Source organism: Mytilus galloprovincialis, chromosome 3 (assembly GCF_965363235.1).
Source record: "Mytilus galloprovincialis chromosome 3, xbMytGall1.hap1.1, whole genome shotgun sequence".
Classification (NCBI taxonomy): domain Eukaryota; kingdom Metazoa; phylum Mollusca; class Bivalvia; order Mytilida; family Mytilidae; genus Mytilus; species Mytilus galloprovincialis.
The window spans coordinates 84578707-84591017 of record NC_134840.1 but is presented as its reverse complement, the minus strand read 5'-3'; the positions used below and the strand labels follow the sequence as shown (position 1 = coordinate 84591017).

At 32.9% G+C, this 12311-nt stretch overlaps 2 protein-coding genes across 4 annotated transcripts in view; both read right to left on the bottom strand.

Annotated features, from left to right (window-relative positions):
- LOC143066838 (uncharacterized) overlaps positions 1-12311 on the bottom strand; it is a 265369-nt gene that overhangs the window by 148653 nt on the left and 104405 nt on the right. The gene's annotated exons all lie outside the window — the stretch shown is intronic.
- LOC143069191 (uncharacterized) overlaps positions 1-12311 on the bottom strand; it is a 150554-nt gene that overhangs the window by 130150 nt on the left and 8093 nt on the right. For all 3 annotated transcript variants that reach the window (XM_076243702.1, XM_076243701.1, XM_076243700.1), the window contains exon 6: positions 2884-2963. In XM_076243702.1, coding sequence (XP_076099817.1) covers positions 2884-2963 — 80 coding nt within the window. The remainder of the gene's footprint in view (positions 1-2883; positions 2964-12311) is intronic.

Genomic DNA, 12311 nt, shown 5'->3' with positions numbered 1-12311 from the left:
ATAAATATTTAAGAAACTATATGTCATACAAATAATAGGGAAAGAAACACAAGCAAATTAAAGAAAAATGCTATTTCAACATAAGAAATTTATTAAAAAAAATCCAGAAAATTATAAAATTCAGAATTGATTCCTATCATTCACAAAATAAAACAATTCAAACAGGAAAATTAATCTTCAAAATATTACTGAACACAAAACTTTGTTTTTGATGAAGTAGAAAAGTATCAAATGAAAAATAACTTTCCAACTACTTAAAGATACTGTTTATATTGGAAGGTTAAAAATTTAGGAAGATTAACACAATCATACTATTCCGTGAAATTTAAGAGTAAGCAAGTCTTTCAGAAACTTTAAATCAAAATTTTATAAAGCATTCACTGAATCCATTGATACATGTATCTTACTAAATTAAGAAATATGGGAAGTATTAGCAAACAAGAATGTGTCAATAGTACACGGAAACCCTATTAACACTATCATTTTCTATGTTCAGTGGACTGTGAAATTGGGGACAGAACTCTAATTTGGCATTAACATAAAAAAAGATCATATCATAGGGAACATGCTATAAGTTTCAAGTTGATTGGACTTCAACTTCATCAAAAACTACCTTGAACATAAACTTTAACCTGAAGCAGGATAGACAGACAAATAAACGACGCACAGACCTAAAAAGGTACTGCCCCTAGGTGGGGTATAAAAATTTTAAACACAACATTTTTAAATTAAAGAACCTTAGTGAGCGCGCTCACATACCCCACGTCCCCACATTGTCATTGGAGAAATAAAATAAGTATGAGAAAAAAAAATTGTATAAAAAAGAAAATTGAATCATAATTTCCTGTCGATATACACATCTACATAGTATGTCCTTATTATCTGAAAAGGTTTCATGAAATTCTGTTGTGTGGTTTGAGAGGAGTTGCGATGACAAAAGGTTGCAGTAGTATATTGGGCAAATAAGTTCAAAGGGGCATAACTCCTGGGAAAAAAATTGAATCGTAATTTCCTGTTGATATGCACATCTAAGTAGTATGTCCTTATTATCTGAAAAGGTTTCATGAAATTCTGTTGTGCGGTTTCAGAGGAGTTGAGATGAAAAACTGTTGCAGTAGTACATTAAAGTAAATAAGTTCAAAGGGGCGTAACTCCTGGGGAAAAAAATGAATCCTAATTTCCTGCCGATATGCACATCTACGTAGTATGTCCTTATTATCTGAAAAGGTTTCATGAAATTCTGTTGTGTGGTTTGAGAGGAGTTGCGATGACAAAAGCTTGCAGTAGTATATTGATCAAATAATTTCAAAGGGGCGTAACTCCTGGAAAAAAAATTGAATCGTAATTTCCTGTCGATATGCACATCTACGTAGTATGTCCTTATTATCTACAAAGTTTCATGAAATTTTGTTGTGAGGTTTCAGAGGAGTTGAGATGACAAACTGTTGCAGTAGTACATTAAAGTAAATAAGTTCAAAGGGGCGTAACTCCTGGAAAAAAAATGAATCGTAATTTCCTGTCGATATGCACAACTACATAGTATGTCCTTATTATCTAAAAAGGTTTCGTGAAATTCTGTTGTGTGGTTTGAGAGGAGTTGCGATGACAAACTGTTGCAGTGGTACATTAAAGTAAATAAGTTCAAAGGGGCATAACTCCTAGAAAAAAAATTGAATCGCAATTTCCCGTCGATATGCACAACTACATAGTATGTCCTTATTATCTGAAAAGGTTTCATGAAATTCTGTTGTGTGGTTTGAGAGGAGTTGCGATGACAAAAGCTTGCAGTAGTATATTGATCAACTAATTTCAAAGGGGCGTAACTCCTAGAAAAAAAATTGAATCGTAATTTACTGTCGATATGCACATCTACGTAGTATGTCCTTATTATCTACAAAGTTTCATGAAATTTTGTTGTGTGGTTTCAGAGGAGTTGAGATGACAAACTGTTGCAGTAGTACATTAAAGTAAATAAGTTCAAAGGGGCGTAACTCCTGGAAAAAAATGAATCGTAATTTCCTGTCGATATGCACAACTATATAGTATGTCCTTATTATCTAAAAAGGTTTCGTGAAATTCTGTTGTGTGGTTTGAGAGGAGTTGCGATGACAAACTGTTGCAGTGGTACATTAAAGTAAATAAGTTCAAAGGGGCATAACTCCTAGAAAAAAAATTGAATCGCAATTTCCCGTCGATATGCACAACTACATAGTATGTCCTTATTATCTGAAAAGGTTTCATGAAATTCTGTTGTGTGGTTTGAGAGGAGTTGCGATGACAAAAGCTTGCAGTAGTATATTGATCAAATAATTTCAAAGGGGCGTAACTCCTAGAAAAAAAATTGAATCGTAATTTACTGTCGATATGCACATCTACGTAGTATGTCCTTATTATCTACAAAGTTTCATGAAATTTTGTTGTGCGGTTTCAGAGGAGTTGCGATGACAAACTGTTGCAGTAGTACATTAAAGTAAATAAGTTCAAAGGGGCGTAACTCCTAGAATAAAAATTGAATCGCAATTTCCCGTCAATATGCACAACTACATAGTATGTCCTTATTATCTGAAAAGGTTTCATGAAATTCTGTTGTGTGGTTTGAGAGGAGTTGCGATGACAAACTGTTGCAGTAGTACATTAAAGTAAATAAGTTCAAAGGGGCGTAACTCCTAGAATAAAAATTGAATCGCAATTTCCCGTCAATATGCACAACTACATAGTATGTCCTTATTATCTGAAAAGGTTTCGTGAAATTCTGTTGTGTGGTTTGAGAGGAGTTGCGATGACAAGAAACAGGACTGACTGACGGACGGACGGACGGACGGGTCAAAAACATTATACCCTCCGCAACTTCGTTGCGTGGGATATAATAAACTTTATACATACTCTGTTGGATATGGTGGTTCTGGAAAGTTTGTAGATTTACATTCATAAGCTGCTAACGTTACTGCTGCAATATGTGGTCCCTGAAATAATACAAATTAAAGAACCTTAGTGAGCACGCTCACATACCCCAAGTCCCCACATTGTCATTGGAGAAATTAAATAAGTACAAGAAAAAAAAAATGGTATAAGAAAAAATATTGAATAATAATTTCCTGTCAATATACACATCTACATAGTATGTCCTTATTATCTACAAAATTCCATGAAATTCTGTTGTGTGTTTTCAGAGGAGTTGATATGACAAACTGTTGCAGAAGTACATTGAAGCAAATAAGTTCAAAGGGGCGTAACTCCTAGAAATAAAATTGAATCGTAATTTCCCGTCGATATGCACAACTACATAGTATGTCCTTATTATCTGAAAAGGTTTCATGAAATTCTGTTGTGTAGTTTCAGAGGAGTTGCGATGACAAACTGTTGCAGTAGTACATTAAAGTAAATAAGTTCAAAGGGGCGTAACTCCTAGAAAAAAAATTGAATCGCAATTTCCCGTCGATATGCACAACTACATAGTATGTCCTTATTATCTGAAAAGGTTTCGTGAAATTCTGTTGTGTGGTTTGAGAGGAGTTGCGATGACAAACTGTTGTAGTAGTACATTAAAGTAAATAAGTTCAAAGGGGCGTAATTCCTAGAAAAAAAATTAAATCGCAATTTCCCGTCGATATGCACAACTACATAGTATGTCCTTATTATCTGAAAAGGTTTCGTGAAATTCTGTTGTGTGGTTTGAGAGGAGTTGCGATGACAAGAAACAGGACTGACGGACGGACTGACGGACGGACTGACGGAAGGACGGGTCGAAAACATTATACCCTCCGCAACTTCTTTGCGTGGGGTATAATAACATTTAACATGGGATATTGTGTATATGGAGTTGTAGAGGATGGCATCTAAATTCCTGTAAAAATAAACTCTGAATCTAGAATTTCTGAAAAACACAAAGTAATCTTTTTAACAGACTTAGAGATAAGACAAAATATACAAGTTTACAAAACACAACAGAACTGCATGTAATCCTGGTCAATCACAAGATACTCAAAAAATGTTTGTAATCATGTGTTTCATGACAGACTAATGTTAATACACCTAGATAAAGTGCTCACCAGATATAATAGAAATGTATGTAATCCTGTCCCCAGACCTACAGATGATAGTACACCAAGATATACTCACCAGATATAATAGAAATGTATGTTATCCTGTCCCCAGACCTTCAGATGATAGTACACCAAGATATACTCACCAGATATAATAGAAATGTATGTAATCCTGTCCCCAGACCTACAGATGATAGTACACCAAGATATACTCACCAGATATAATAGAAATGTATGTAATCCTGTCCCCAGACCTACAGATGATAGTACACCAAGATATACTCACCAGATATAATAGAAATGTATGTAATCCTGTCCCCAGACCTACAGATGATAGTACACCAAGATATACTCACCAGATATAATAGAAATGTATGTAATCCTGTCCCCAGACCTACAGATGATAGTACACTAAGACCTAACCAATATGCACACCATAATACATATTTCTCTATTTTTGCAACATACTGAAAAATGAGGACATAATATCATGGGTTATAAATTCTTATTGATTTCTTCTTAATAAATCTAATATTTCTTTTAACCCTTTCACCGATTGCTGCCCAGACAGAAGCTACTCTGAGACGATGGCTTCCCTGGCTACTATTGCTCAAGTGGGAGATCTTCATAATTAATGTCAATAAAAACTTGTTTGTAGTTATTTGTGTATTTATTTCATTCACTAACACCATGTTCACAGTTTTATTCATGTTTTGATCATTTTTTCCTCATAAAATATTCAAATTTTCAAATTTTCGGCATTATATCTAGGTGAAATTCTCAAAATTCTGCTATTTGACCCCAAATCGTAATTTTTTAACCCAAAACGGCAAACTTTTGAAAAATTTTATGAGGCTGTACAAATTCCTCACACTGAACGATGTCCATCCTAAGTGTTTTGTACATAAAACGACATTTTATGTCAAACAAGGTGCTCCGCAGGGCGCAGCTTTATACGACCGCAGAGGTCGAACCCTGAACAGTTGGGGCAAGTATGGACAAAACATTCAAGCGTGATACAGCTCTGAATTTGGATTGTGATCAAATTTTTGACATTATATGTTTTTTTTTTACACAAAACAAATGTCAAGATTTTACAAATCAATTAAATAGTTGACACAGCATAGGTTTCTGACACAGAATGAATGTGGTCTAATGAACTTAAAAGGTTTTTTTTGCCTTTGAGCAATTCACTATGCTGTTGAATATTAATCCTCTCAAAAAAATGTTTGAAGAAATTTTCTTTTTATCTATGAAATCTGAAATGAGAAAAATTTAACCCCCCCCCCTTTTTTTCACATCCCCGTTTCCCTTTTTCCAAAACTGATATCAATTCAAATTTCTAATGGAGTTTGCAACAATAACTACTCTTTTAAATACATCATAAGATATTAAAATGTAAAATAAAGTGCTTGTTATCACTGAATGGTAAAGATTGGTTGGTAGTAAAAGTGAATATACATTGTTTATTGTATAAAACAATAAAAAAAACTTCATCAGCAACATTTTATATTGGCAAATTTCCAATGAAGTTATTTACATAAAGTTATTGGCAAATAAAAATAGAAAATGACATCATAGTCATGTCTGGCAAATGTCCAACATACATTATCTAAAAAAATTTTAGATAAGATAAGGAAAAAAAGCTTCATCAACAACATTTTATATTGGCAAATTTCCAATGAAGTTATTTACATAAAGTTATTGGCAAATAAAAATAGAAAATGACATCATAGTCAAGTCTGGTAAATTTCCAACATATATTATCAACTACTATTCTATACAAAGAAAGATAACTCCAATTGAAAATTAATTGCTATTGCACAATATTGCGCAATTAGATATTTCTTGCTATTGTGCAATACTGTGCAATTGAAAAGGAGAAGGGGCTATAAGGGGCAAAATTGGCCTCAATTTCGAGAATTTTTCAAATTCTACTTATTCGTATGTGTATGGCTTTCTTTTTCCGTTACACATATTCATTTTATGAAAAAAATGTTTTTTTGTAGTTATGACGTCATAATGCCGTGTTTTGACAACACTTCACGTGCATATTTGTTGGCTTTTCACAATTTTTTACTCATTTTCACTAACTTTTTTTACGAAAAAAGTACCAGCGCATTCTTGCCCCAACGAAATATTTAATCAGAGCAATAATATCAACATAAAGCATCTTATGTTGAAATATTTCAGTGGGGCAAAGCTGCGCTCATACTGAATTTTAATTAAAAACTTGCTCAAAACCGGCATCAAAGTTCCAAAATTTTTCGTCCGTTTTTCATACATACCGTTATCGGAATAAGGTTGACCAGGAACAGTTGTATTTGTTTAACATATTATTAGTCAATGGTTGATAATACAACAGTTTCATTATAGAAAGTAAATTATAAAGTGTTTTTCTTCATATTAAAGTACATAACATAGCCTCTCAAGTACAGCCTAGCCCTTGTCGTCTTATATTTATTGTAAGTGATTATGGAACTGACACACAGAATTTTACTTGTTTCTGTTGTTAAGAAGCTTTTTATAGCGGAATAGAAATCAGTGTATCATTTGTTAAATACTTGATATTAACAGACAGAATTAAAAAAACTTTCAATATTTAAACTTAACACGTAAAAAATTCCACAGCACAGCAGGGGAGTGTTTTTTTTTTGTTCTTTGGTTGTGAGCCAGAAAAGGTCCATTTCTGTTGTTTTTTTTTTTGTTTTTTTTTTTTTTTGCATTGGGAAGATCTTCTGGCTCTCTTCTACCTCTTCCCTTGAAATAGGTGGTTTAGACAGCAGAGGCACAAAACAAAAAATGGCGTTGTTTTGTCGAAATGACAATAATAAATAGAGAGCCTCCCCGTGCTTAAGGTTTATGCTCTTATATTATACTAGATTATGAGCCTTCGGCTGTTGTCTGCTCTATGGTCGGGTTGTTATCGCTTTGACACATTCCCCATTTCCTTTCTCAATGTTATTATGAATGTAGATATATTAGAATGTGAGCTGTGTTATACATGTTTTTATGGTACGACAGCCTTAGTAGGACATCTCTGTAGGATGATAAGCTAGATGAATATAAGAACTACACGGACAATAACAGTTAAGGGCCAACTATTTAATATTCTAGGGAAGGAATTTTAAATTTATTGTTGTTAAACTCTACTTTCATCACTCATGATTTGGCTAGTGGTTAGTTGAAATCATTAGATGAGGAATGAAGAAGGAAAGAGGGTATTATTGATCATTTTAATATGTCGCTAAACATGCCTTTTTTCAACTCTTAGCAGGCAACCATATTTATATACGAAATACTCCTGTCCCCACCCCAACCGAAGTTATTAAATATCAGATGGTTTTCTCTTATTTAACACAACTTTAAATTGATGCTAATTTTTAACGCACAGTGACACATATTTCATGCAATTGCATATTCAGGAAAAACGAGATTAAACATCAGATATATATAATATAAAAACTAAGAGATGTGTTATTATTGATAATATGGCAACTATCCACCGGAGTTCAAGTAAGCAATTACAGGCAACCGTAAGGCCTTCAATAATGACAAAATCCGATACTGTTAAGCCGTGAAGTCCATGAAAAGTGTGAAACAATTTAAACGAATAAACTAACGGTTTAATTATACATAACAAATCAATTTAAAAAATATCTAAAATGAGTTGAGACATGAACCAACGACAACCACTAAACTGCAGGCTGCTGACTTGGCTTGGGACAGGTTCATAAAGAATATGGCAGGGGTTGATATTAAAATGAAGATGTGGTATGATTGCCAATGAGACAATTTCTCACAAGAGACTAAATGACGCAGAAATTAACAGCCATATATCACCATACGCTCTTCAACATAAGCATAATAAAATTGAGAAAGGACATGGGGAATGTGTCAAAGAGACAACATTTCACATATTCAGCTATAAAAGGCCCCGAAATCACTAGAAGAAAACGAACAGCCTAATTAATGTACAAAATAATGAACGAAAAACAAGTAAGTAACACAGCAACAAACAATAACCACTGACTTACAAGCTCCTGACTTGGGACAAGCATATAGTTTTTTACATACATAATTTGGCGGGGATAAACATGTAAGCCGCGGATCCCAACCATCCCCTAACCTAGTACAGTGGTTTAACAGCACAACAGCATGTTTGTGAGCGCTCAACCCTCCCCGAAGCTGAAACAGTAGCGTAGCAGTACAATATAAAAACAACCGGCACAAATCAGTTGCAATTAGATTAACTCAAAATATCGGTACAGACAAACACAAAATAAAACCAGCAAACTAGAATTAAGACAATAGAGTATTGAACTAAGAGTATTTGCAATTACTGGTAATGTGTTCAAAACTAATTGCAACAGGTACTGAGATAAATCTTGTTCTCCCAGAATGAAGTATCAATCAGTACACAACCAACTGGTCCTTTTTCGTTGTCTATAGTCCCTAGTGTAAACAGTGTATAACTTACATGTTTTATTTGATACACTTTCCCAATTTATTTCTTGATATCAAATGCATGAAATATTAAGAAGGGGGGGGGGGGGGGGGGGTATTTACATGTTAAAAAAAATTGGGTGCTGAATCTTTATGTTATTAGTAGTGATTTGGTCCAGTTCAAAAAGGTCAAATTTTATCACGCCTGAAGCTGTCAAACTGAATTTTACACCTCCTTAACACAGAATTGTCAATATTTTGAGTTAGAGCTGGTAGAAGTTTCTATAATTTTGATATTATTTGTCCCACTGGTAGAACACTACACTGTAAAAATCTTTTTGAGAAAGAGCAGCTGCGATTTTTTAAATTTGAATTTATTGTCTAAAAGAAATGCACTACGAAATAACTGTGTTCTCGGGCCAACTGATTTATTTATTAAGAAACGTCTGGTATACCTTATATACTTACATATAGATCCATATACAATGAAGGTTGTAGAAAAATGGTAGATCCGAAGGTTTTGACCATCAAAATTGTGCATTAGAAATAATATTTAGGACCAGAAGATGTTCTTCATGGAGCACCATAGAAAAACGATATTTAGAACTTCCAGATATCTTAGCTTTATACAAAAAAAATCCAGTTCGGTTTCTTTTTAAAAAAATGTATAGACTGAGATGTACTTTTTGATCAGTCATATTGACAAACATTGACGATTTTTCGTGCACTTTAAGATAAATCGTAAAAATCAAATAGTGGGAGATTAAGCCTGGTTTGTTTAGAAAAATTGAGACATAGGAAAGCACTTTAAAGAAAATTGTAACGAACAGAGCACACTTTTACAGTCATGCATGTCTACGGGACGTATCTTAATATTCTAAAAAAAAAAAAGGTCATCGAAAACTTGATTTATGTCATCCAACATAACAAAAATCTGCTAAATTCGACGTCAAAATTAATTTTTATTTTACTCTTCACCAGAAGACATTCTGGAGATGTGCAGAAGAGACCAATAAAACACGCCCCAGACGAAAAAACTCAGTTTCCATTTTGCACTATTGACGTCTGTTTGGTAAAACAAAAATAATTTACACCACGACATAATCAACAAAGATGAAATGGCCATATCATTGATATAAACAATTTAGTTGAATAAGAAGTAAAGAAATGAAAAAAAAAATTTGTTCCTACGGTAATATTTTCCGTTTATGAATCAAAATGATCAATATGAGTTATTACCTTCAAATAGTTGTGTCAATGTGGTTCAAATCGCCTACACGCTGCGCATTGGGCATGATGGTGTACGTTCGAGTCCCATCAAATCCAATTGTTTTTTCATCGTTTCGTAATTTTTTACATTTGTCGTTTTAAATCACATTATCATGATATTGTAAAGACACCTTTTAAAACAACAAAAAATAAAAAATGTGCTAACAATATTTCAGTTTTATTAAGGTTGAGCCGGTAATTGTGTCTTTGATTATATATGTATACTAGTGCGTAATATGTCCCACCTTAATGTGTTTTTATCAGCCGAGTACATTAAAGTACACACAAACTCATTTTTGGTTATTCAAGTTAAAAGAAAAATAAATAAGACTGTTAGTTTTCTCGTTGGAATTGATTTACATTGGCATATCGGGGCCTTTTACAGCTGACTATGCAGTATGGGCTTTGCTCATTGTTGAAGGCTGTTTGGTGACCTATAGTTGTTAATGTCTGTGTTATTTTGGTCCCTTGTGGACAGTTATCTAAATGTCAATCATACCACATCTTCTTTTTTATACAAACAATAACTGTAGATTTTCTCTGGTGAAAAATTTCTATAATTTGGTCATACATGTACATAGAACGAATGTTAACTTGTTGTTACCAACTATTTTACTGATATTAAATAGCTAAACTTTATATCAATTTTGTTCTTCATTGTATTAATACAATGGTTCACTAGTAATTATGTATGCACGTTGACTATTTAAGGTGTAATCTATTGTAAAATGTACACAATACATAAAAAAGGATAAAATACGTAAAAATCTGATATTTAAGCTTAGTCGGCCTACTATTTTTACGACGTCCTAACAAGAAAACCGCAAGAGATAACTATATACTTTTTGGTGTTTTATAAGCTCCATATCATAGAGATCAATTGAAAGAAATACCAATAGATTTTGAAGTGGGGCCAATTTTGCCCCTTATAGCCCCTTCTCCTTTCTTGCTATTGCACAATACTTGATATGGAATCCTGATTTAGACCAACTTGAAAACTGGGCCCATAATCAAAAATCAAAGTACATATTTAGATAAAGCATATCAAATAAGCCCAAGAATTTAATTTATGTTAAAATCAAACTTAGTTTAATTTTGGACCCTTTGGACATTAATGTAAACCAATTTGAAAACGGACCAAAAATTAAGAATCTACATACACAGTTAGATTTGGCATATCAAAGAACCCCAATTATTCAATTTTTGATGAAATCAAACAAAGTTTAATTTTGGACCCCGATTAGGACCAACTTGAAAACTGGGCCAATAATAAAAAATCTAAGTACATTTTTAGATTCAGCATATCAAAGAACCCCAAGGATTCAATTTTTGTTAAAATCAAACTAAGTTTAATTTTGGACCCTTTGGACCTTAATGTAGACCAATTTGAAAACGGGACCAAAAATTAAGAATCTACATACACAGTTAGATTCGGCATATCAAAGAACCCCAATTATTCAATTTTTGATAAAATCAAACAAAGTTTAAATCTGGACCCTTTGGGCCCTTTATTCCTAAACTGTTGGGACCAAAACTCCCAAAATCAATACCAACCTTCCTTTTACGGTCATAAACCTTGTGTTTAAATTTCATAGATTTCTATTTACTTATACTAAAGTTATGGTGCGAAAACCAAAAAAAATGCTTATTTGGGTCCCTTTTTGGACCCTAATTCCTAAACTGTTGGGACCTAAACTCCCAAAATCAATACCAACCTTCCTTTTGTGGTCATAAACATTGTGTTTAAATTTCATTGATTTCTATTTACTTAAACTAAAGTTATAGTGCGAAAACCAAGAAAATGCTTATTTGGGCCCTTTTTGGCCCCTAATTCCTAAAATGTTGGGACTAAAACTCCTTAAATCAATCCCAACCTTCCTTTTGTGGTCATAAACCTTGTGTTAAAATTTCATAGATTTCTATTCACTTTTACTAAAGTTAGAGTGCGAAAACTAAAAGTATTCGGACGACGACGACGACGACGCCAACGTGATAGCAATATACGACGAAAAATTTGAAAAATTTTGCGGTCGTATAAAAATGTAATATTTAAAAACTAAATACCGGTAACTAAGTTTCCTTAAATTAAAAAATACAGTGTAAAGAATAAATTGCAAATCTTTCTCCAATTTTTCAGATTTGGGCAAAAAGAAACACCAAATAATTGATTATTTACTGTGATTGTACAATTCAAGATGGCAGTTTACCCCTGAACTACCTTAAATCATCTATAGAGAACCAATTTTTTTTAAATAACTACAAAGTATTCCATCTTAAGTTAATGAGATGTGTTATATTTGTCAATGAGTCAGTTGTGGATACAAATTGTAATGAAGTAAATATAACCAACTATACATGTATGGCACTGTGTAGTTATATTGATTTACCAGAAACAAGATTTAGGAAAATAATTATCAGATCCCGACACAACACAAATTTGAGCGAAAGCAACCAATGGAAACAATAAAGTAAACATCCAGTTTTATAGAATAATAGGTATCATTAAAATTGTGCTGAATTTTCAAAAACTTTTAAAATTCATATCTACTATTA